Source organism: Buteo buteo, chromosome 1 (assembly GCF_964188355.1).
Source record: "Buteo buteo chromosome 1, bButBut1.hap1.1, whole genome shotgun sequence".
Classification (NCBI taxonomy): Eukaryota; Metazoa; Chordata; class Aves; order Accipitriformes; family Accipitridae; genus Buteo; species Buteo buteo.
In genome coordinates, this window is record NC_134171.1 from 34,094,047 (window position 1) to 34,118,935 (window position 24,889).

Sequence of the window (24,889 nt, forward strand, 5' to 3'; positions counted from 1 at the left end):
ACTTCATTAGCTGTGCAATTAACTCTCTTATAAAACAAACTGGGGCTGGCAAGAAAAAGAAGGGAAGTCCTTGGCAGACGGTTGATTGGAAAGCTATGTGGCATTGCAGAAATTAAGCAGGAAAGGATAAAAGAAATGCACTGTAAGGTGTGAAAGCCTTGGGCAAAAGGAGGGCGTGCAGCAATATGTAGGAAGGAATCAGCTCAGAACGTAAGCTTGGAATTGCACAAAGCTTTAGAGACCAAGACAGAAAAGCATTAAGCACTCATGGAAGAAGATACAGGGCCAATCAGGGGATTTAGGAAATCACGAAAATTACAGCGTTTTAACATTTCAGATTTTCATGGGAGCGTCTTTCACAAACAGGAAATGAAGCAGTTTCTATAGGGCCCAGGCAATTTTTTTTTGGTTGAAAACAAATACCTGTAAGACAGTAATTCTGTATTTACTTGCAGGTATCTGAATATAGTTATGGTCTACAGTCAGATTAAGTTGGTCCTGTTACTTTCTAAACATCTGCAGCCCCTTTTGCTCAGCTGTTATTTCTGGAGCAGACAGCTTTTAGGAGCTTTACTACCTTTATCTAGATGCTTTACTATCTTTAGGATGTTTTTAACAGTAGAAAATAAATGATGACTTTGGAAAATGAAAAATTCTTTCTGAATGCTCTGAAGACAAAATTATGCCATTGCTACATTACACATTCACAACTCACTTTTTTGAAGCCTCTTTGTACTTCTGGTTTAGTTCTTTAACCAGTAAAGAAATTTGCAGTTTAAGAAATAGTTAACATTGTCCAGCACCCGTGTTTCTCTGACTATGGCTATTCTGCTGCATTCCCATCAAAACACCTTGGCTCCAGGGTCCACACCAGTACTTCAGGTCCTCCATTTTGTTGTTTAGGTTTCTTCTGTCAGTTTTCAAAAATCTAAGTCAGAAGAAAGCTCCTTAAGACATGCAATTTACTTGCTAACTGTACTGACAGCTGGTGTCACTGACAGCTAGTACTTCATGTCCACCCTTCTGTTTTCTCATACTCATCTACCCAGTACTGTATTACTACTCCCCAGATCTGTTCCTTTCTCCAGAAGTAGAGGCTGCACAAATTACTTCCCCTTTTCTCTCTGTTTCAGTTAAAGCTCTTTGTGCTAACACTACTGCCAGGACGTAGTATCACCAAGGAGACTCCATGAATACCTCCAATGGGAAAATATCCCAGTGGACTCCTGATAGCAACAGTTTAATACACATACTGATCTTCACTGTTTTGTCACACCTTTGATTTCCTTTTCCTGGGGCTAAAATTCCAGTGAATTCCCCAAACCTCTGCTTCTCTGTTATCTCAGGTCACATTTTTTAGCAAGAACCCAGTGTATCATTAGTCACAACGCAGAGGGCAACCCCATTACTGCAATAATATCCTTATTCCCTGCAGGGCTGCCAGTCCCTTGCCAAATCCAGTACTTCCTCTTCTACTTGGGGCAGTCTCATTTCTTTTGCTCTGACATTTCTTTGTGCTTTGCTTATTCCTAGCTCTGCAATGAACATGCCTCTCACTTCCATTTTTTCCTTTATTATTATTTACAGCTACTTACAGCACCTACACCTTACATTCACCTATTTACATTGAAAAATATGAAATGGAAAATTCCCTTCCACAGGTAATTCTCAGGCTCTCCTGCAGATCCTTAGTACTCCTTTCAGCACCCTTTCCACCAGCATAGCAGATTTCTGCTTCCAGCTTCATCTGTGTTTGAGTAATCATTTTTATGAGTTCTACCAGACAGGATTTTATTTAAACAATATATTCTTGGAAGGAAAAACAGATGCTGTAACATCAGTCTACTTCAGCCATCAGCGTTCACTTCAGATGCATTTAAGATTCACAGTGACTGTGGATCATTGATGCCTACAACAAACTGCCCCATAAATAATTACTCTGGCCCACAGCCTGCTCCTTGTGGTGCTGCTTCCTTCCCAGTATTTCTGGAAGTAGTTTTGGCAGTAGGCCACTTCCAGGTCCATGATGTTGCAATGGTTGTACATCAGGTTACTTAAATTTCTGGGGAGGGACATGTAGCATGGTACCTACAACCAGAATGACTTAATGACCCCTAATCCCCAGGCCTAGACCAAACTGAGGAGCTCTGGGGAAAAATGAATTCTTTTTTTTTCTGTGATGGCCACAACCCACAGCTATGCTGCATTTTCATCCAAGAATTCCTCAGACTCTGGCCAGAAACATTTTCTAACAATCACCTATTTATTTCTAGCTTTTGGCCTTCTCCCTGCAAATTCAGTGCTCACACTTCCAACAGACCTCCTGAGCATGTGCAATGCATCTTTTCCAACACATAGGAGCACAAAATATGGCCTTCATTCACTGTGGAAAAAGGCAATATAGCCCTCTTCTTTACAAAAATTGAGTTACAGAGCACATGGACACACACTGCCATTCAAAAGCCTCCAAGCTACATATACAATCAGTTTCATCTCCTTGACCATTTCTGCTATTGGTAAAAGGCTAGCCATGTACTATGCCTACATGGCTTGCTTTGATTGGTAGGGTGTCTGCTTTTACTTGAGAGCAATCAGGTTATACAGAGAGTTCCCTGGAAAAGCAAACTATTCTCTCTTAAGACTACCAAAAGCCAGGAAGTTCTGTCTCTGACCTACGTCATTGTACCATCTGTCTCCCAGCGCTTAAGCTATACGGCAAATAGATTACTATTGGTAATTTACATATCTTTAATTTTTCTTGGAGCCATTCCCTTAATACAAGCCAAATATTCACAAGTGATAGTTAATAAGATTTTATAACTGGGTTATTGATATGTGAGGGAATCTTAATTCTGGAGATACTTAAAAAATTAGAATCAAAGATAAGTTCTGCTAATTAGTTTCTTTTTGCAAATGTTTTAATGCAGAGTCCCACTACAAACATGTTGATATTCCCAGCAATTACTTGCTTTGAAAGAATGCGTAGTTAATAGAAACTGATAGGAAATAAAGATAACTTTCAGTCATTCCTCCTATGTGGTAAGCTTAAAGAGTAAACTCAAACTTTTGTACGAGAACTAGAAATAAAATCTGTGAAAACTTTAAAATGAAGCTATTGATACTGGTAAAAAGGTCAAGCATTTGATCAGTTTACGTGACCATCCGATACTACCACATTTTGGTTAACAGTACTTCCTGAAATACAATAATCGGATAAGTGATAGATACAGGGGAAAAGACAATTCTCTAGAAGATCATTTAAGTTCAAAACAAAACAGCTACTGGGGGGGGTCTTTTCTAGTTCCAAAAACTGAGGGGAAAACTCTCATTTGATAATTTCATTTTACTAATTTTCTTTTCCATTCAGCATAGACCTTGCTTTTACTTAATTTCTCAGCATTCTGTTATAACTTCTATTAGCATTAAAATACAAAATCTTACAGAGCAGCTGGAATGATAGGAAAGTCTCCAAGGATTTGTCCATATAAGAAAGTTACAAACACAGCTGTCCCAATATAGCTGCACAAACCAGCTCCCCAGAGGGGGCATTTTGATTTCTTATTTAGTATCTCAACAGAAAAAGCTAAAGTGGGAAGGCACTCATTCCAAAATAGATATTCATACAAGGAACTAGTGAGTGCGTCTATTTTTGTACAAAAGGTATTAAGTGAATACTAGGTTTAACAGGTATAAAACAAATAAATTCTAGTGCCTTAGAGGGAAAAGTCCTGTGGCAAAAATCTCCGTACTCAGTGGGCTAGAGCTGGGTATGGAAAGCTTAAAAATGCCATCAGAGAAAGGTCTTGATTTTTTTTTGCCTTTCTAGAAACGAGTTTCTAAAAATCCCTCTGTTACATCATAAATGTGTCCAGCCCATGGAGATTTTCTTCTTTTGGTTCCATAAAATCTGTAAGGGCTTTATCCATGCTTTTCTAAATTCTTTGAAAAATAAACACTTTTATTGCTGACCTCAGCTAGCCTTCCCTAACCAGCTATAATTTGTTTTCATGCTGAAAAGTCAATAGAGGGTTTAAACAATTATGATGTACTTAAATTCTCATGCTTCTTCCTCAAGACCAACTGCCTATGAAATTAGACCAATATAAGTTGCCACTACTGACTAGACTTTATCGGTCTGTTCTTGTGCTCTTTTTAGACACATCATTATCTTGCATGAGCTTACAGGTTTGTACTATGTGCACAGTTCAAATTGAAAATTAGGAGAAGCTCCATAGAGACAATTCAAATTATTACCACAAAAATCCTCAACATTCTTACCAAGTAATCTTTATGATGCAGACTACAGAAGCTGTGGAGATAGTAAGCAATTGTTCTGACTGAGGTAGTTCCTGTGGAGATGTTGTTACTGAAAAGCTTCTTGGTCATCAGAGCAGACAGGGGCAATCATATTTTATATGAGATACTAGGAATGTATATTATAACATGAACTTAAAAAAAAAAGTCCCTGCTGTTTTATTAAACAAACTAAAGTCCATACCATAGAGAAACCAGCAAGTTTGCAAAATCAGTTTTTCCCTCTTGTAAAATAAGTGGCCTGCTAACACAAAAAAGCCATCCCCTTTTCTTACGAAGCATGTGCATTTTCATTTGTAACAGGGTTCTTGGGACTTGTCAACACCTTTTCCAGCATATGCATTACGCCACTTATCAACTTGAACAGTGGGTCGGTTTTGAACATTGTTTTATGAAGCCTGAATATTCTGGCCCAGTCCTCACCTGATGCAGTGTAGAATAGCTCCACAGATGTCCTACTCAGGATCCGGTAGGATGCATTCCAAGACATGCATTTTCAATTACTTCTTGTTCAATATAGTTACATATTTCTTAATGGTTCAATGTGTTAACCATATTTTACTTCTGAACTTCATTGTTGTTCTCTTCTGCCCTGTCTCTAAGTTCAGGTTCCTTACATCCGCCTTGGAAGATTCAGTGGGTCAACTTCTTTTCCATTAAACAATTATCTCACTATTTCAATAGCATGTAGTTTTAGAGTAAACTTAATAGTATTCATTACTGAAAGATGACATTATTTTGATGCTTAATTATAGCTCTCAGGTGATTCTTTAAAAATAACGTAATAAAAACATCAGCAAAACACCTTCAATAAAAAATAATTATAAAACATTTTACTATTGTTTTCAATTTGACCCTATCATCAAAGATGCAGAAGAAAATGGACCAGCTGGTTGTCACTTGCAGTATCTATCCGCTTTCACTTTTGCTCTCCTATATGGAAAGAGTAATGAAACAAGATTTAGATTAATACCAAATATGATTACACCTGCGTGTTTTATCTGCCTTGAAGTGTTAAGGAAGCATTGAAAGCAATTTTTCTTAAACTTTACTTCAAAGCACATATAAAAGCCTAAGAACATTTTGGATTTATTAATTAACTTTGTTTTCTTAAGGAGCTAGAACTGCGATGTCTAAAGTTAACCTTGTCTTTCCCTTCAAATCACCATGAATTGCTTTTTGTCCACTCTGAGGAATGGAATTCAGATTCAGTGTGATTTCAAACTGACACTGAATCTGTGATGGCCCAGGAGTGTTCTCACATCACTTGCAATTATCAGAAATCGTCTTCTGCATTCCACCCACTGAATTAATGCAAATATTTATACTGTATACCAACACAAGAAATTTCAAAAATTGAAGACAGTTTCTATAGTCTCAGCTCGGGGGGGGTCGGGGTGGGGGGGTGGGATACATTTATTCCCACTAGACAACATGAAGACTGTTCCTAATAAATGCTATTTCTCTTTAAAACTCAGCTTTCCCCTCTCAAAAATGTTCCGGTGCCATAGGTATTGAAAATGTTAATTAGCTTAATTTTTGTGATTAAAAAGATTCATCCCTCAACTCCTCTGTACTAAAGAAACTGAACAATCTAGTTAAAGATTTCCAAAAGAATTCGTTTCTGGGTAAATCCAAACCTGCAAACTTCATCTAAAGAAGTGAAAATTCAGAACCAAAAAAAAGCCAACCCCAGAACTCAGGCAGAACACCGACCAAAGAGGAAATGCTCAACACCCCATCATCCTGAAATCTAGCTCTCTTTTGTACCCCAGGTTTACTGTAATTCCATCTTCCAGTAGTTTTTAAATCAGTATATTATTTCTTGTACTTTTAAGTACCTGTCAAGCAGCATTTCATGAAAAGTGCCTTCTTTCCTGGCTTTTCTAAGGGCTTTTGTATCTTCTTTGCTTATTTTAAGCTTTTTGTCTTGAAAACTTTGGAATTTCTTTCTGTAAGGGAGGGAAAAAATGTAAAAAAGTGTAACTCTTTTAAAGTTTTGTGTTTCAATAAAACAACAGCTATGACAAGAATCTTAACTTCTATTACACAGTAGATGACTGGCCTAATAAAATCCAGCAGACCATCATGGTATCAAATATTGCACCAAGACTTCTGTAGGTGAAAACTACTCTGGGTTTTTTTGGTAGTCTAAGTGGGAATAAGCCCCTACATGATTAGCATGACATGATTTACAAGTTCTAAAGAGTCCCTTCTTCAACTACTAGCATGATGAGTCAGGGGGTGAAAGTGTACTGGGTATAGGTGGCAAGGTGCTGGTAGTGGGGGAGCTGCAGGAGTGGCCTCTGTGAGAAAAGGCCCGGGGATGCCCTGTGCTGGACATAGTTGGCTTCACAACAGACCCACTGCAGGACACAGCCGAGTCCATCAGCAAAGCTGGTGGCACCTCTGTGAAAACATATTTAAGAAAGGGCAAAATGCCACACAGGCAGAAGAGAAGGGGGAGGGAGGGAATGAAGTGCAAAATGGCAGCATGACATCAAGGACAGACAAGGAGAGGGAGGAGGTTCTTAAGGCGTTGGAGCAGATATTCTCTTCCAGCCTGTGGAGAGAACCATGCCAAAGCAGGGGAAAAGTGGGAGACAAAGAGTGGCAGAGAGAAACCACTATGTATTGACCCATACCTCCATCCTGCTTGAGGGAGCAGGTGGAGGAGTCTGGAGTGAAGCTGAGCTTGGGACATTGGGGAAGGAAAGGTGTTGTTTTTAGTTTTTGTCTTTGTTTCTCACTACCCAAATCTACTTTAATGGGCAATATATTTAATTAATTTTTTACAAGTTGAGTCTGTTTTGCCTGTGACAGTAACTGGTACACAATCTCCCCATCTTTATCTCAACCCACAAGCTTTCTCATGCTATTTTCTTCCCTTGTTCTGCTGAGGAGAAAGCAAGTGAAAGGCTAGGTGGGAGTTTTGCCCCTCCACGAAAGGCGGCCCCAAACAGAAGTGAAAAAGGGTACTTGAGCCTGTTAACAGCTCTAAACTACGTACACATAATTGATTTCACACTGTTTAACATTTCCTTTGTCTTCTTGTGGAACATCATCTTTCTTCTTAGCTTCTCTTTCAGCACAAGTACGAATCTAGTCATTGAGAGAGAAAAAAAACCCACCAAAACCCCAAATCAGAAAATGCCAATTTTTTTAAAACCAGAAGTTACAGGTTAAAGACAACAACATATGCTTCATAACAGAATGAGAGTCATGGTGACTTTTTAAGTTCACAGCTTTCAAATTGGTTAATTCACAACTGGACACAACTGCAATTAAAAACAAGAGCTGCCTGAAGCATGGGAAATATTGATTGTAATCCTTGATACTACTGTAAGACATAATCCCCTCATCTCAAAGAAGCACCATTACAGATCTTAGTTTTAGCAGGGGTAAAATGCCTTTTTTCAGAGACTGACTTAAAAGTACTGCTCTGACTAGTAGACACCTATCTCTATTTGGAGGCACACATGTATTTTCCACATCCAGATAAAGTCAAGATAGTTTTTTTATATTCTCATACTTAAAAGATCTCTCCTTCTGCATCATTCTGGTAAACCTTTCTCTGTTCCTGCTTCAGTCATCATTCATCTCTTCTGTTCCAAGTTGTTCAGAACTATCTGGAATATGACATAGACTGTCTTGCCCCCCCAGTATCTTGCCCTTCTGTAGTGGTAAAATACCTCCCTATCACTTGACAGCTTATAGAAAGCTATTGTAACTGTATTAACAAGAAATGTAGCACACAGACATCTGGTTGTTTGAATATCCATGACAAGCCTGTATTAATTGTAGAAGTTATAATTACCTTTATCATTTCTTCTTCCCCTGCTGTTTTGCTTTTGGCTTCTATGTCTCCCTCTTCATTGCATCTAATAAAACGGCTATTTGCTGCTAGTAATGCCATTTTCTTCTGCAGAAACAATATAACATGTTGTTAGTACAAAGAGTTTGTATATAATCCTTGATTCATAACATTTATCCTTGACAATACACCAAAAAGCTCTATAAATGTGTTTTATTCTTTTATATATGGACACTTCAATAGCTAGCCAGCAGACTTGCTGGCTCCTTCATTCTTAAGATGCTTATAGCTGCCAAAATGCAGTAACTTCAAGTATTTTAAGAACTTCCAATTATAGTAAATGCAGAGTTGTGAAAACAGAAGATTAAAAGTTACAACATGAAAGAGACTGCAAAAGGCTTTTACTCCACAAACAAAGAACATCAACGTAGATTAACTCAAAATACAGTCAAATGCTAGAAACATCAAATGAACTATTACGAAGAGCTTACATCTTGGAAGACAGGTTCCCATTGCTCTCTTGATCCTATTGCATCTGAACGTCCAACAACAAGTCCATCTGAATTTATACCAAGGTATTTGCCATAACCAGACTTCAGAGCAATCCTCAAAGAGAAAATGCAAGAAAACAAAGAATGCTTTTAATTCAAGTAATTCACAGTATCCAACACATCACAAAGACATTATTAGTAGACAATGTATTTCAAGATAATATCAAAACAGGTATTCACATCAGAAACAAAGATAACAAGTATCAAAGCTTGTAGCATTGTTACAGTAATTACCTTGTATCAGACAACTTTACTGCTGTAAACTGTTCAGGAGGACTAGGGCCTTCATCATCTGAGGAATGATTTTTACATTAATTAGGTATGAAGTATTAAACATACAATATTTTAGCCTGTTAGTACTGCAATTTCAAAAACAATTAAACACCGGCCATTGCTAAATGCTATGGAAAGCTGCAACACTATTTCTTTAAAAATTCCTCATGTGCTCATTTACATTCATATATTTAGAGTGCTTAAAAGAAGACATAAAATAAAGACAAACCTTGTGTAAAGAAATTTATAGTTCAGAATGTTTTCTAATTCTCCAGGTGGCTTTGAAAACCTTAATCTCCTTGTAATGTTATTTTTTCTATAACAAAATATATTATGGTTCAGCTATGGTAACATAACTCAGTATCCTAAAAGCTACTAGCCTCTCCCTCCCTCAAAACCAAAATAAGATAATATTGCCATCATTGCTTTGATCTCATGCTGGAGGTGAAACACACTCTCAGTGGTCTGGAACAGTCCTTTTCTGACTGATGGCTCTCAAATCCAAAGTAAGGACAAGCTAATTATCCCACTGAGTTAGTAGCCCACTTAAGCAGCAACAAAACAAGCATGTTAAGATGAGGATGCAGCAGTAAGCCTTTAAACTCATCTGCCTTCAGTTTCACTCTTCAACTGACACCATAAAGACTTTATAGGATTTAATAAAAGTTATACTGCTTTTTATCCAGTAAGTGGTACAGCCTTTAACAGGTGATCATCTCCAATGCAGTTCAATTTATTGTACACATAAACCAGCATGAAATTAGGTAAGTGAAACTGATTGGTAGTCATTAGGTTTAAGTCATCTGCATGCTACGGCTAGGATTATTGCATTATTTGTAATAAACACCTTTTAGCTGTAAAACTGTTTGCCTTTAAGTGATGCTAGTTTTATGCCTTTTGTTACTAAAACTGCTTATTTCCAAATTTCCTGAAACAAACCTTTATGTGGTGCTCCAAGCGTAAACAAGCCGTTGTCAAGGGCATGGATGTAAGCACCTTTATCCATTTCTATAGCTATAGTTCCTGTAATTTCACCGAAATTACTGATAGCCCACCAGTTTCCTAAAATATAAAACCATGACAGTTAATAGAGTAATTACAACTTCTGATTACAGTAGTTCAAGAAATGATATTTCTGTGTCTTCTCCGAGATTTGAAATTCTAAAGATACAATTGCTATCTCAAGATCTTTGTGCGTTATTTTATAGTACAGAGCTAATTTAACGGCGTTGCTGCTGAATCAGGAAGTCCTGCTGTTCTACCCACCCTTCCATCCCTAGTTATGGGCTCCTGCGCTTCATCCCTTCTTTGTGTTAGTCCATAGAGAAAGTTGATCCATTCAGCTGATGCAGCAAAGACACATCTTGCAAGGAAGTTTTTTTTTTTTTCCCCCTCTCTGGACCAGCCTCCTGCAGTTTTGGGGTCATATCCAATTATTAGATTCTCCAACACAACAGAAACCGATAAATTATCTCATCTTGCTGTTAAATTACTTCATGTGAGCTGTAATCTTTAGACTTCAGTTGTTCAAGCCAATCTGTGTTTGAATATTTGAACCCCACAGAATTCTACCACAGTTAAAGTAGCCCTACTCACACGCATGAATTAGAATTATGACATTTATATTTTTTAAACAGTAAAATTTTCTCCTGGTATATTGTTTTGCAAATATTTTCTACCTGATTAAGACAATAACCATTTTTAATTAATCTGAATATGATGTCTTTTTTCCACATGGTAAATCTGGCAAGTCAATCTGCCTTGAGCAGAAATATCTTCCCTTATCTTTATACAACACATGGAGCTAATTGACTTGTCCTATACAGTCAGGGCTCACAGATCCATGTATGAATTTTCCAAACCTCTCCCACTTTTTGGAAATCTGGCTAAACTGAAGAATATAAAACATCTGTAACATTCTTCTAGTGTAGGACACAACAGCCCATTTTCTCATATATCATAATTTGTTTTCACACAGGAACAACAATAACTTCCCCTTGCACTGCTTTAGCTTATGCCTATATACACATAATAGAAAATGACATTTATCTGGTAATGTGCGCTGTGCTACACTATACATCTACGTCTCTCATGACTTTGTTGTTATTTTTTAGCTATTTTTGTTTGTGAAGTGAACTGTGATCAGTCGAGGACATGACAGTACTGAAGGGCAACAGTCTGTCAAGTTACCGCTCATGACCATAAATACCACGATCCTTCTATTTTATGAAAAAGGAAAAAGTAAAATTATATTTTCTTACTGGTTAATGTTTGTGTCTTCAGTTTCAATTAACAGTAGCAAATTTATAATGTGAACACACCACAGCAGTCAGGCAAGTATGTCAAACTAAAAACAAGTAAACAAACTAACGAAGAGTCTTCTCATTTTGAAAGGATCGAAGGTTTGCATGAACTAAAGAACCCAGTCAGCAAGTAACTAGTGGCAGAGTAAGAACAGGAAGCACAGGTGATCCAACCACTAATTTTCAAAACAATAGTAACAGAAGACTTAAGTTATTTACATAGAAATGCACTCATTAAATAACAGCATTGCAGCGCTAAAAAGATAGTCTCTCCTCCTGAAGCAAATATCACTGGGGAAGAAGAAAAAAAAAAAAAAAAAAGATATATTCAAGCTGATAAGTAGCTTGAGATTATATATGAGCATAGTTTAGCTAAAAAGGCGAGTGGAAAACCCATCCCATTGGTATTAGAAGTTCCATTTGGAAGATCCCTGCATACAAGCAACATGTTGGGAGAAACAGTTATAAATCTCTACAGGGACTACACTTAGTTTACAAGGCCCTATAGCAGTCTCTTCAGCTTCTGCTATCCCCTACAGTTTCCACACTGTCACATAATTCCTGGAAGGCGGCTCACCAACAATATCAAGTTGCTCTGCCGCATCCTCTTCCCTTTTCCTTTTCTTTTCCTTGTGCTTCTTCTTGCTGCAAAGGGAGACGCAAACAAGTTAGGTCGTGCTTCCGAGCCGGCCCTTCCACAGCGCGCTCTCACACGGCCTCGCTCCCGAGCCCCACCGCAGCGCGGCACTGACACCAGCCGGGAGAAAGGGGCTGACAACCGAAAACCCCTGCCCTCGCCGGCGTGCCCAAGCATACTCGCAGCCGGAGGGACGGGACGGACGGGACGGACGGGACGGACGGGACGGCCTGGCCTGGCCTGACCCCAAACAAACCAGCCGCCGACGCGACCCCAAGGCAGCGGAGGGAGCCCAGCAAGGGCGCCGGCCCCGAGCGGCCGCCGCAGACGGAGAGGCCGGGGCAGGGGTGGTAGCAGCAGGCAGCCCGCTCCTCACCTTTTCTCTTTCGCCCCTTTCAGGACGAGCTTGGTGGATTTAACGCAGGAATACTCCGCCATGTCGGGCTACGGCAAACGCGGAAGGACACACGCGGCTCGGCTCCGCCCCGCCGCCCGGACGGAAGCCCTGGAGCGACAAGCTTCTCCCGCCCTCGTTCCGTTATTTGCTGCGCATGCGCCCACCGCCCGGCTGCGGGGAGTGTAGGGGGCTGCGGCAGGGCGCGCGCGCGCTGTGGGCCGCGTGCCGCGTGACCCGCTGGGAGCGGCGTTCCCTCATCTCACGTAGCGGGCCCTGGACGCAGAATTTGAGGGGAAAAGTAAAACAAGGCAAGCTTAAAACTACGTTTAAGAGCATGTCCCCCTGCACCTTCCCCTTCTCGGTCTGGCTTTGCTCCACTGGTTGCTCTAGCGCTTTGCGGGACTGCGGACCCCTAGCACTAAAGAATGAAGAGCCTACAGCATCCTCTTGGCACGTGGTAGGAACCTGCTCGTGTGTGTACTTAAAAGCATATCTAATGGACACAGAGCAGAGCCCTTCGACCTGTGCCCTCTGCCACGGGCAGCAGGCCTTGCCTGAGTGGCTCAGTGGCGGTGTTGCACGACGGCCAGGCGCCAGGCCGTGCTGATGCAGCAGTGAAAGCTTCAAGGGAAGCCCATGAAGACAAGCTGGGGAAGCGAAGCTCGTAAGTCAAGCCAGTGCACCAAACTGGGCACAAATGAGGTTTATGACAATTTTTTCCATCTTGTTAGCCACTTGGTATTCCACAGAGTAACACCTACCTCAGGCTTTCCCCTGGAGGTATAACCACCTTTCTCTCATGCAGTTAACCTACAACCTTCTCAACAGGTACCACTACTGCTTCTTCTTTCGGGAACAGCCTTACTAATACATGTGTGATTAGACTCCCAATTGCAGCAGTAATTTGTATTTAGTCTTTTAGACTGTTGTTTCTACTTCACACTAATGAAGGGGTTTTGTGCCCAAAAGGTTGTCTGCTGATTATATTAGCTGGTCAAATGAAAGATACCATCCCTATCAATCTTGCCTTACACGTACACATACAGAGATGTTTGCATTGGATTGCTTCCTTTTGGTTTCTGATTTCATTACCTATCTATGTTTGCGAGTTTTCAGCACATCAAAGGTATCTTCTACAAGTAAGAAATGAGAGTCTTATACATGATTAAGTCAAGGCCTTTAAAATTGCTGAAATCATGGCCAGGTGATAAAACTGTGTTTGTAATGCCCCAGTGAATGACCCTGGAGTCTGTGGATGACTGCAGGTGTCTTCCACAGATACTTTGGATCCAGGACCCGACCACTTTTCAACAAAATGCTTTCAAATTCTATCTACATGCCTAACATGACTAACCCCATATTTTTATCTGTGAAGCTGGGGTGGTTACACCTGCTGTGTAAAATGCAAACAACAGTAATGGACTTTCAGGAGTTTTTGGCAAGTCCCCCATTTTGGAGCTTTGGGGAGAAGGCGGTTGGAAGGAGGCATGGGCTTGTCAGCAAAAGCAGTACTTGAATCAAGCTGCTGGTGTGTGTAAATTGAGAATACTTTTCTTGTGTGTTTGGCATGCTGCTTTCCTGCCAGTGTCTTCATCTGTTGCAGTTGTCAGTGAAAGTCTCCTTGATCAGTATTTGGGAAGTGGATAACTTGAAGCAGTGTGTTGCTGTAGTAGACAGTATGTGACTTTATTGATTTATTGACTTACCAGTCCCAGGAACTTGCATCTTGCAATTAGTTCTTCCAGTAAAAGCTGAAAAAATAGGCAGTACAGAAAGCTGCAGGCAATGATGGACAGCTTGCTGACCACTTCTGATCTCTGCATGGAGCTGCAGTCAGGGGAGTATTGTGTTAGCAGTCTTGTATCCAGTAAGGTTGTGAAGGTCCTGGGCATCGTACTGTTTGTGAAGGACCACAGAAGATCCAGATTTCCAAATAGAAGATTGAGATACCTCGCCAGACTACTAGCAAGTCACCCGTTGATTTCAGCCTCACCCTCAAGGACATTCTGTTTTCTGTTTTCCCATTTCTAGACACTATTGCCAGACTTCTTCTAGAAACCTTTTGATACTGTCTTCAAATTTTCCAACCAATAACAGAATGGTTGTTCCTTATTTTGCTTCCTTGTTTTTGGTGGTAGATACAAGGGCTTGTTCCCTGTTAAAACATTTTAATCGACTTATTCATATTTTGTTCTACATTCTCATGTCTCCAGCCCTTTGGAAATTAACTGAAGCTAACCTCAGCATCAAGCAATTTTAGCAAATATCGTTATAATTGTATTTGACTCTCATTTTATCATTAAATACTTTTTTGCTGGTTCTAGAGGTATGCCTGTAAGGCAGAAATTTTAGTAAAGGGAATATGAAAAATGAGAGAGCAATTATGTAGGAATTAGAAGAAAGCATGGAGGAAATAAGTGAGGCAAAAAGAATGTCTGTCAGCATACTGATTACTCAGCTTCATCCTTGCATGCTAAATTGTCCTCCAGTGTTTTTTTGGTTATTTTTTGATTTTATTTTGATTTCTTTCAGGCTTTGAGTCTATGGAGAGCAAATCTACAGAGGTTTTCTTAACTTTATTGTTTTCTTTATTGTTTTCTTAACTCTAACTTTAGAACTTTATTTGTGTTAGATCTTATTTTTTGACTGCTTAACTGTGCAACCTTAGCATTTGTGGGGTATTTGTATACTCTTGTCAAAGTGGGCCAGTGTACATTGATACACCATTACCAGCACTTCAAAGTATACAAGCACTTGCCTGAGAGGGAGGATGGGAGAGAAAAAGGTAATATTTTAGTATGCTATGAAATGAAGATGCCTTAACCACTTTTGGTTAAGAATATAAAGCATTTTCTAAGAAACATAATAACTTTGAAGTTATTAAGAATTATCCAAGTTAAATTGTTGGGTTTTCTTGTTAAGTTTTAAAAAACAGAAGCAAGTAAAAACAGTTTGTATTTTAAAATACATACATTTATATCATATGATGGAAGTGCACAGGCTTTATATTTTGCTGTTTGTCCACCAGATGTTGCTATAGCCACAAAAATAAATGCAGATTAAGAAATTTGAAAAAAAATGAGTAGTTTTATTTTCATTACAGATCACCCTTACATATCGTGATCCTGGAAAGAATTACACACATGCTTACATTTTTGCATTGGGAATAGTCCCAGTGAGTTCAATTAAGCAACTCATTCTGTGTAAAGTTAAGCATGTTTATAAGCTTTCTTAGGATGGGGCTGTATCAATTATGTTTGCTATTTTCTTTATTTGCTGTTTTGTTTTCTTCATTATGAAGAGAAAGAGGGAAAGACAGAAGGACAGAGACCATAAATTTCTAATTTTAAAGAAATGTAGACTTCTTTCAGGGTCCCATAATGTAAAATATAATTTCTTGTTAATGAATATAATTTTATTTAAAATTCACAGTTTAGATTTCTTCTTTAATTTAGAGACTCCAGCAACAAACAGGCATCACTACAGTATATACAGAAGACAGTAAAACCTTTTCCCGCAGGGTAAAGCGATGCCATCAATCAGAAAACTGTATCTAAAATGGTACCACTTTAGAAAAGCTATTTAAACTCTAATTTGCTAGTTAGTATTTTTGAAATTAAAACATTTCCAAAATGTGCTGGCTATGATTGTTTAAAAAAATAAAACAGTTCATTTTCTTTATGGCAATGGAAATAAATGGAGCCTTTGTGTTTGCAAATGTAAAAAACAAATCACTTTTTTAATGACTGGATTTTCCTGCCAGCTTGGAATTTGCCGCATGTGCACTTTATTTTGAATGCCTGAAGAGTGAAATCATTTGCCGTCTCTCATGCAGATGGGGCAGATTGGCTGAGGTGTCATTTGCAAAATGTGCACTTTCATCATTTGAGTTTGAAGGGAATCATTACAAACAACATTTCCTATAGACACTCAGGATTGATAAAAGTGGAGAGCTGAAACTGAGTGTCCATGAATATAGCCTAGTGTCTTAAGAGCCTGGACCAAAACTTGGGCACTGGAGTTTTCTTCTGTCTTGTTTATTTATGTTAGGAAATATAAAAATACCTCCCCAAACCAGAGAAACTTGAATTAGCTCTCTTGATAGCAGACTTGACAGATAGTTTATATGCTTTTTTTGCTTTCATTTATAAGTATGGGGCCCTTGTGAAATATCTAAGCTGCTGACTGATGTAACAGCCAAGATTGATATAGTTTTGTTTACTCATTTACAGAAGGAGTGAAATCTGATGTGAGTTAGAACCAGAACAACTATATTTTAAATTTTCCTCAGTGGGACAAAGTACATACACTGGAATGTTGTGGTGGTTTCTCATAATGTTCAGAAGCAGTTGTGTGAGAGTGTTGAAGCATCCCCAGGACATGATGGTGCATACCACAGTGATGTGACAGAAGTAAATAAAAAGCTAATTTGATTCATGGCATTTCTAATACTGCATGCTGAAAATTCTTTTATTGTAACTTCTAAATTTTAAATGTGACCTGAAATTACCTTTTTTAAAACCTAAAATGTTAGTTTTAGATTTTTAGGACAGGTAAGTAAATATTCTCAAAATGGCATTTCTACTATTCAGCTTATGGTATAGTAGTTAGAGTATTTGGAAAATAGGAAGGGTTTCTCAGCCTCTCAGGGGCAGGAGGGAGCCCCATCTCAGACTTGCTAGTCCTCAGCATCTGTTGTTCAGAGACCCTGTGTTGCTTGTGGCTTCTCAACTTCTTCTGCATTGCCTGATTACTCCCTCACTTTCCTCCTCTGTCATTCTGTAAAGTTATTGTGGCTAGGTTTTTGTAGCTGGCCAGACCTTCTCAGTGTCTGCTTCTCCAGATATTGAGACACTGCTCTATAGTTTGACAATGGAGGACAAAGCACACACCAAAATCCCTTTCTGTGGGACACTGAGGGAATGCAAGAGAAATGAAAAGGCAGCCATGAATGTACAGGGGTCTCACGCAGATGCCAACTCCATATGGTGTTTACTTGGGCTCAGGCCTTCTCGTTTCTGCTTGTCATCCCAAATGCCTTATCATGTGTACTTCTTCCTATTATATTATTCTTTTCCACTAATTGGTCTGATTTTTATCCTGATATACTAAGGAGGTTTTTTGTATGTATATGAACATGTTTGTGTCTCTGCCTACCAGTCTATGTTTCTTTATCAATATTTTTTAACTGGCTAGTTTTGTTCCAATTTAACAGGCAGATGGAGGTCACAACAATAATTGAGCTCTGGTGAGTTCTGAAACTGTTGTTAGGTAAGTAGGAAAAAGACCTATAACTTCCCTGATGGAGGGAGGGGTTGCAATATGAACTCCCATCTTACTAGAGATGGGAGAGAACCCTCACACAGAAAGGAGTCTGTGGGGAAAAACTCCTAGTAAATCATAGGACACTAATGAGTGAAAAATCAAACTGCATTATTTGATTCTGTAAGTTGAGTGTATTTGATGTTTTTTGACATTTCCTGACAAATAGCTAGCATGTTCAATGCAAATGTAGTTGAAAACTCCTTTTCTTATTCACTGGTACTGTATGGCAAATGCGGACTCAACTATAAATTAAACACAACAGGATTTTTGTGGCAAGTTACCTGCTTTGTACTATGTGTTCATACGCAGACTTCTCTCTCTGGGACACGCTTTTTTCTTGTCTCCAGTGAGCCTTGTTTCCCTTGTTATATGTGGTTGATTTTGTTTATCTCATTAGGAAAGCCACAGGATCCATGGGGAAAGATTTGCCGTTTCATGTATATGTAGCACTGTTGCAGTTGTTCTCTGTTAGCCTATAATCAAGTTTAATTTAAATACAGTTTCTAACTAGTGCTGTATTTTTTATTGAGTGTTTCAAAAAAGGTTTCTTCCTTTTTGTATTTCTTTTGTGACTTAGTAAGAAATAAACAGGTGGTTTTGCATGGTCTTGGAAGGGCGTACTCAGCTTCACAGCATTCCTTCCAAGAAGTGGCCTACCAAGGGTACACCCCCCCAACCACCCCTACCCTCCCGCCAAGAGTTTGTGACTTCCTGTTGGGCTATATATTCTTCTTACTCCATGTCCTCTGAGACTACATGGGTGTCCTTTATAATTTCAATGAGATATGAATTGGCAGGACTTAAAAGGAGAATGAATCCATGGCAGGGTGTTCATTTTCAGTGCTGCTGTCCTCCTGGCCATAAAACTGTACACTTTTTCTTTGTAAATTATGTTTCCTCTCCCCCAGGACTGTCATATCATTTCTTTCTGCATTTTTTTTTCTAACAGGACCGGAGCATTTACCTGCTATGATTGTTTTCATTGCCCATTTGAATTTGAAGAGCTCTTCTAAATGATTTTCCTCTCTTACCGTCCATAGCTCCTGATTCTGTGTAATTTGTCCTGAATGCAGATGCTCTTCCACAAAAAGGCATTTTTTCCTAATGCAGTGGCAGTGAATGTCTTGTAAAAAATGCTTTTGAATGGACTTAGCAATTGTGGAGGTGGAAGGGAGACCTGTAGACTATTACATATCGAATAGGTGTAGTCTAGGCAAAGACAGAAAAAGCTTTTTGCTCTGGAGGGAATTCTGAGCTGTTCATTATCCCTGTCCACTCACTTCCTTGTAAATGTGTAAAATGTAAGTGCCAGTGGTTCCACTTGTGGATTTTTTTTCCCCTTCTTAGGCCAAATATAGAAGAGAAATACACTTAACTCCTGCTCATTTGTGAGGATCTCACTCAGACTGTCCTACTTGTTTTTTCATCGAGAGAGCTTCCAAATAATGACAATATTTATTAGATTTAGAGATAGTTAAAGACATGAAAGACAAATGTAGAACTTCCTGATCTTCACCTTAATCAGGACTACCATCAGTATCTCATTGTACTTTTGTTTTTAATTTTGACCATCACCTATCTAGTAAGTCTGGTTTTCCCAGCTTTTTGTGTTATGCTTTCTAAAAGCAGCACAAGCAGAACAAAACAGGTTCTGAGTTTACAATCATCCCCTCCTTCTTGACATTAGGAAATAAAGTTTCTAACCCATAGCACAGTATATGGAGACTCTTTTGAAATATGGCAGCCAGAGATGGCAGCATTCACCATCCTAATGCAGCTTGACTTTTTTTTAAAGCTTCAGTAACTTGAATGAATGAATGACATCAGATTTTTAGCTTCCCCTGAAAAAATACAATGCAATCCAGAATTCCTGTCCCTCATGGTTATGAAGAGGACACATAAAGCCTGATTGTAAGGGTTTAAATATTTGAAAGGTAGAACAAAAGAAGACCATATCTATTGTTTTTTAAAATACTGCTTTTAAAGCCATTGTTGTGTTTTTTAGCCTGACTAATGATTGTTGAGTGCTTCGAGTTGGCAACATCTGTTGGCTTGTGTCCTGTCACAGCAGGTAAGTGCGTGGGAGTTGAAACTGCTGATCTTCCCATATTCTGATCCTGAGAGAAAAGGAGAGGGAACATTTCAGTATGTATCAGCTGCTTTCAGGCTGTTTTCCCCACAACATACTCTCAATGTACGTCAGTGCTTTTCTTACAGTCTAGGTGCAACATGAACTATTTTTTCACAATTAAGCTTTATTTTGCTGAAGGGGTCTTTCCTGCTCCTGAAAATCCCAAATCTAATTTGCCAAAGATAAAAATAGTCTTTTTGCTGTTACAGCTTCATGAAACTATGATGTGACAAGGCATGATCTGGTTTAGATCTTAAAAGGTGAAGTCTGTGGGACTGGCTAAGGTGTTTCAGTGCATCCCAGGATACTGGGTGGCTGGAGTGGAGTCCTAGGGAATAATGCAGGCACAATTCCTGGCATGTGCAATAGACGGGGTGTAATTTATACAATTAACTTCTTAATGGAGCACTGAGCCATATCCATACTGTTCTTTGGCCTGTTTTGGGGGTTTACTGCCTAGGGGTGTATATGAGGATCTGCTGTAACAGGTCCAGAGCGCTTGACCTGAAATTCTCCCAGACCTACTTCAGGTGTTTAGTCCTGTGGTGGGTAGGAATCATTCTCAGATCTAGTTACGCTGGGCTCCAGGGGAATAATTCAGCATTGGTAAGGTCCATTGTTGCTGTTGTCTTTGTTGCAGATGTCCAAGATCTAGCTCAGGTTTCATCGCTGCCTGAGGTATCAAGAATTGCCATATCTAGGAGGTACAAAATATCTAGCTCTGCTGAATCCATGAATGGGACATGCATTTTTCTCCAGTATCCAGTGGAAAGCCACAAGTAGTCTAGTTGAAAGAAATACCATACTGCCCAGGGCCACAGCAGTAGCAATGGACAATCTATGGATCTATGGTCAGATACATAGGCTATGCACACCATAGCCATGCACCTCATTTTCCCCTGGAGACAGATAGATTCACTCTGTTCTAAGCAAAGCAAGCAGTCTGTCCCAGCAAGTTCAGAGGCCCCCTCACGCAGGGACCAGACGCGAGAAGATGGCAAGTGCAGCTGCCTGAAGTTAGAGTGAAAAAAGAACAGAGCGATGTTTTTGAGTTGTGGGGTTTTTTTTCCCAAATGGCATGAAATTCAGGGAATAGGTTCATGTTGTTTAAATAGATCAGGTTTTTTAGTGTAAAAATAATTTTGGTAGTCTTGTGGTATGAGGCAAGAAGTGAGTCCTGGAAGCCAGGCCACTCTTAATAGTCCTTCAGTGCTCCTCTGCTGTGCTGGGACATTAAAAGAAGAGCGGATGTGTATGCATAGGTCAGGCTTCTTCTCGGGGGCTGATGGAGCATGTAAAGGACAGCCCTTTTTGGTAGCAGTGTATAATTTTCAAGGTCCACAACCACATAATATTTTCAAATATTGTTTGAAACTATTCACAGTAGTTTACTGCAGCAGTCTGGAAAGCTTCAACATCAGTTCAGACTTGCTGTACTCCTATGTCATACTTGGGTTATGGCCTAAGACAGATTACTCACAGGAAGACAACAAACATAAACACTGACCACATTGTGACCTGACTGTTAAAGGCAATGAGAAACAAAAGCACCCCGTGGAATCAACATGAGTCCAAGGCAATACAGTCATTAAAAATCAAGGGTTTGTAGCAGTGTAAGAGCCAGCTTACCCGTACCCATGCAAACAAATAAAGCATTTGTCCACCAAGTGACAGTGACAACTCTAAAAAGGGAAAAAAGGAAAGAGAGCTGTCAGGCTTTTGGATGCTATGGGATTGCTTCCTTGCTTTACCTAGCAACTATCTCATCCTTCAGACCTGAATGTGGCAGGTCTTTTCTCCCTCTGCTTCTTGGGGTGTGAGTGCTGATAAGACATGCTAAGAATATTTGGAGGTGCCATCTCTTGTTTCCTCTCCTGCATGTGGAGGCATGTGACAAGACTCCCCAGACTTGGTGCCAGTGATGTGTATTTTTGAAAGAACATCTAAAAAGCAGCTATGGCTTCAAATGTGATGCTAGATTGAGAAGCAGTCATCCATTTGATCAGTTCTGCTCTCTCCAGCACACAGATACATACTAAGACTGGATATCAAATCTACATTGGCTGTGGTGATCCTGGGTTTGTCCGTGTCAGATTTGCTGCCATGACTACAACTTCTAAAAGGCTGACTGCTTGAGTGTTTACCAGCTTTAGCACCTTACTCTGCTCTCCTCTGAAGTTGGTGAACTTCAGGGTAAATTAAGTTTAAGCCTTGGTACCAGTGATACCTTCACAGAGGGGCATGTCCATGTGGGAGTGCAATGCAGAGGAAAGTCATCTGGAGGTGATGTGGTTTCCTAAAGGTTGCCTGTGAGTCTCTTGGTAGTGGAAAGAGGAAGAGCAGCTGGAGGCATCTGTTTTTTCAAATGCCCCCTTTGATGTTCTTTACAGAGTGCTTGTTTTATCTGGATGCATAGTACTGTCTTATGCCTCCACAAAGCATCTCCCTTTAGAGAGGCTAGGGAAGAATCCTGGCTGAATTGGTGACATGGTTTTGGCTACTGCTGGGGTTGTGGTCTGCTCTTGCAGGAGAAATGAAATGTAGCCATCCTCTCGGGTGATGTCTGAAGGGTCAGATCCTTGGTCTCCTGTTTCTTCCTCCTCCTGAAGGGTAGTAAGATTCCCTACACAGGCTGCATGCTGTATGGTGCCTTCATTCATCCCTGAAGCATACTCAGCCCACAAAAGTTTTGCCTTTTATCTCTTCCCATCTCCCATAAAAGAGCTACAGGCATATCTCCGTTTTATTTTTTAACATTAATTTGGCATGGCTTTTAAATCTGTTACAATCCTGAGAACTGAACCAGGCAGTTTCTTCAGTTGTGTGCCAGTTTTTGGACACTATGACGTGTCCACCTGGCTCAGAGACAGATCCCTAGTGCTGGGATCACGCAGTGCCTCAGGCTGTTGTCTCAGAACTGTTAAATGGTATTGTGAATTTCTTTTTGAGAGGTTGTGTACTTTGCATGTACCATAGGATGTGATGGGCAGGTGGAGATGGAAACAGAGTGTCAAAAGTGAATCCATGCCCCAGCTCCGATTTGTAGGGAAGATATTGGCAGACTTTAAATGCTGAAGTCAGTGAGCAGGTGGAGAATGGAGTCATGAGAATACTAATGAAGGTACGTTTATGGGGCTGTTTAGGTTCCAGTGAAATACCGGTAATTTAACTAGAACATTACATGGAGAGGATTCAGCCCTTTAGTCATACCAGTAGAAATGACGTGGATCTTGAGGCAAAACGTTTCAACCTAGAATAGAAACAAGGAAAAGGACAGTATGTGATTGGATTAGTATTGCTCATATTTATGAGCTGCAGCTAGCAGCAGAGAAGTCCTCATGTAGATTCGTATTTTCTCTTAAAGAGAAGTTGTAAAGGCGAAGAAGTGTTTCTGAAGTGTTTTGAAAGTTCATGCAGAAGACTCGTTCGCCTACTGTATAGCTAACTTTCTAGCTCTATAATTTTATGCATCACATCATGATTAAACAGGGTAATGCAGACCTATGAATCAGCCCTATTTGTCTTTTCCTTTATTTCATTGACTGCACAGAGAGTGTATGTATTATGGAAAGTTCAGATCGAAAACCTATTCTGTAGCCTAGTTAGAACCCAGCCCCCTGGCAAGCACTCAGTATTTTGCCACAGGTGGTGCATGCAGTTGATAGTGGGCTGAATGGTTTGTAGTTCCTTGCATCTTCTCTTACCTCCCTTAGAAGACCAGTAAGGGCATTATTCTGTTTTTCCAGTGTTGTGCAAAGCAAAACAATGAATGTTGAATCAATAAAATAGTCCACGGTTTAACTGCTCTAAGGCAAAAAGAGGCAATTTAGAACTATAAATTATTTATTTTTCTTAAAGCATTTTAGTGGCATCATCTTTTGTGTTTTACTTGAAATATCATTTGGATCCCCTTTATGTGAAATGCTTTATTTGAAGCTTTTTTCAGATTGTTTAATAGATTAGTTTTAGTAGTGAGCCAGTTGGAGTTAATCAATTGAGAACAACTGTACAGAGGTTCTCTAAGCTAGGCTGGATTTGGAGGGTTTAATTTTAATCATAGTCTGAGCACTACAGCTGCTTCGTGTTTGTTTAGTAATAGAGTTGATGAGCGGCTAATTTGAAAGGAAAGCTCAGGCACAGGTGTGAAATTCCTCACAAGTATAACAGAACTGGCCCTGAATGTAGGAAGATGGTGCTGAACATACTGTTCTGCAGTAAGTCAAAGACTTGGGTTTTGTTTTTTTTTTTTTAAATATTTCTAAACTAGCACACTTGACATAAATTCTTTGACCCAAACGTCCTTCACCTTTTTATCATACCACTTAAGTGATCATCCAGTATGTCAGAGACCAGGATTTGATACCCTGCTCTGTCTGGTTTTGAATCTGTATCTCCTGGTTCCAGGATTTGAGGCCTAGTGACACCAGTGCTCTGAGTAGGGCTTTCATTTTTTCCATATGATGTTATTACAGTTTGCCTAGAAAAACTAATATCAATTTGATTTGAGGAGCACCAGTTATTACTGTCCATTCTATATACATATAGAGGATGCAGAGGTGTGAATCCTCACCAGGGCTGGTTGCCTCCATGGACCTTGGGGGAGGATGTAACTTCTGAAGAAAGTCAGAATTGAAAACATCTTCTCTGGCATTTCCGATGCACCAGGTTATGAGCTCTGTGGGCAGTGTGTTTAGTCCTAGTAAATTCTACTCTTAGGTTAGTAAAGGTTCTGATTTGTGATCCCTGTCATGCTTGCTGTGATCACTCTAGTGCTCCTTTAGCAGTTACTGCAAGTCATAGCTCACAGGTGAGGATATTGACTTTAACAACCATCTTAACATTACATGAGCATACAGGCTACCAAGTTGTGGAAGCTGAGGAGATAACACATGATTTGCTCTGTTCCCTATACTACAAGGTTGGTAAGCTCTGGTAGAGGTAGCTGTGGCAGATGAAGGGGCTGCTGTTCACAGATGTTGCTGTCAGCATTGACCACTTCTGCAGTTAGGCCTCGGATGCTTTCCATGGGGCAGGATTCTCTAGGAAGGCAGGATGTGTGAGACAAGTGTAACACAATTGCTGTTGCAATGTGGGAGTTCTTTTGTGCAGCCAGTCCCAAAGCTCCAATTTACAGCAAGCTAACA

General features: G+C 39.8%; 1 protein-coding gene and 1 long non-coding RNA gene across 4 annotated transcripts in view; one reads left to right on the forward strand and one right to left on the reverse strand.

Annotated features, from left to right (window-relative positions):
• Window positions 1-5,120: 5,120 nt before the first annotated feature.
• On the reverse strand, window positions 5,121-12,408 carry FRG1 (FSHD region gene 1). Its single transcript, XM_075027051.1, has 9 exons — window positions 12,269-12,408; window positions 11,833-11,900; window positions 9,892-10,014; window positions 8,914-8,971; window positions 8,620-8,734; window positions 8,132-8,236; window positions 7,325-7,416; window positions 6,156-6,266; window positions 5,121-5,247 (listed from the first exon to the last, which is right to left on the reverse strand). Exons 1-9 carry the CDS (start codon window positions 12,328-12,330, stop codon window positions 5,211-5,213), a joined length of 771 nt encoding a protein of 256 aa, XP_074883152.1. The 5' UTR covers window positions 12,331-12,408; the 3' UTR covers window positions 5,121-5,210.
• Window positions 12,409-12,478: 70 nt separating this feature from the next.
• The window catches only part of LOC142037292 (uncharacterized), a 179,639-nt gene continuing 167,228 nt past the window's right edge, over window positions 12,479-24,889 (forward strand). For 2 of the 3 annotated variants that reach the window (XR_012652335.1, XR_012652336.1), the window contains exon 1: window positions 12,479-12,597. This is a non-coding gene — a long non-coding RNA (uncharacterized LOC142037292). Of the gene's footprint in view, window positions 12,954-24,889 lie in introns of all 3 variants that reach the window. The other variant, XR_012652337.1, reaches the window with a different exon arrangement.

Bases quoted from the DNA above. Each gene is read 5' to 3' on its own strand.
- FRG1 (XM_075027051.1), bottom strand. From the start codon at position 12,330: ATGGCGGAGTATTCCTGCGTTAAATCCACCAAGCTCGTCCTGAAAGGG. The intron at 10,015-11,832 runs GTGAGCCGCCTT...TTTATATTTTAG, and splicing joins AGAGCAACTTGATATTGTTG to GAAACTGGTGGGCTATCAGT. The intron at 8,735-8,913 runs GTAATTACTGTA...TTTCTCTTTGAG, and splicing joins GTAAAGTTGTCTGATACAAG to GATTGCTCTGAAGTCTGGTT.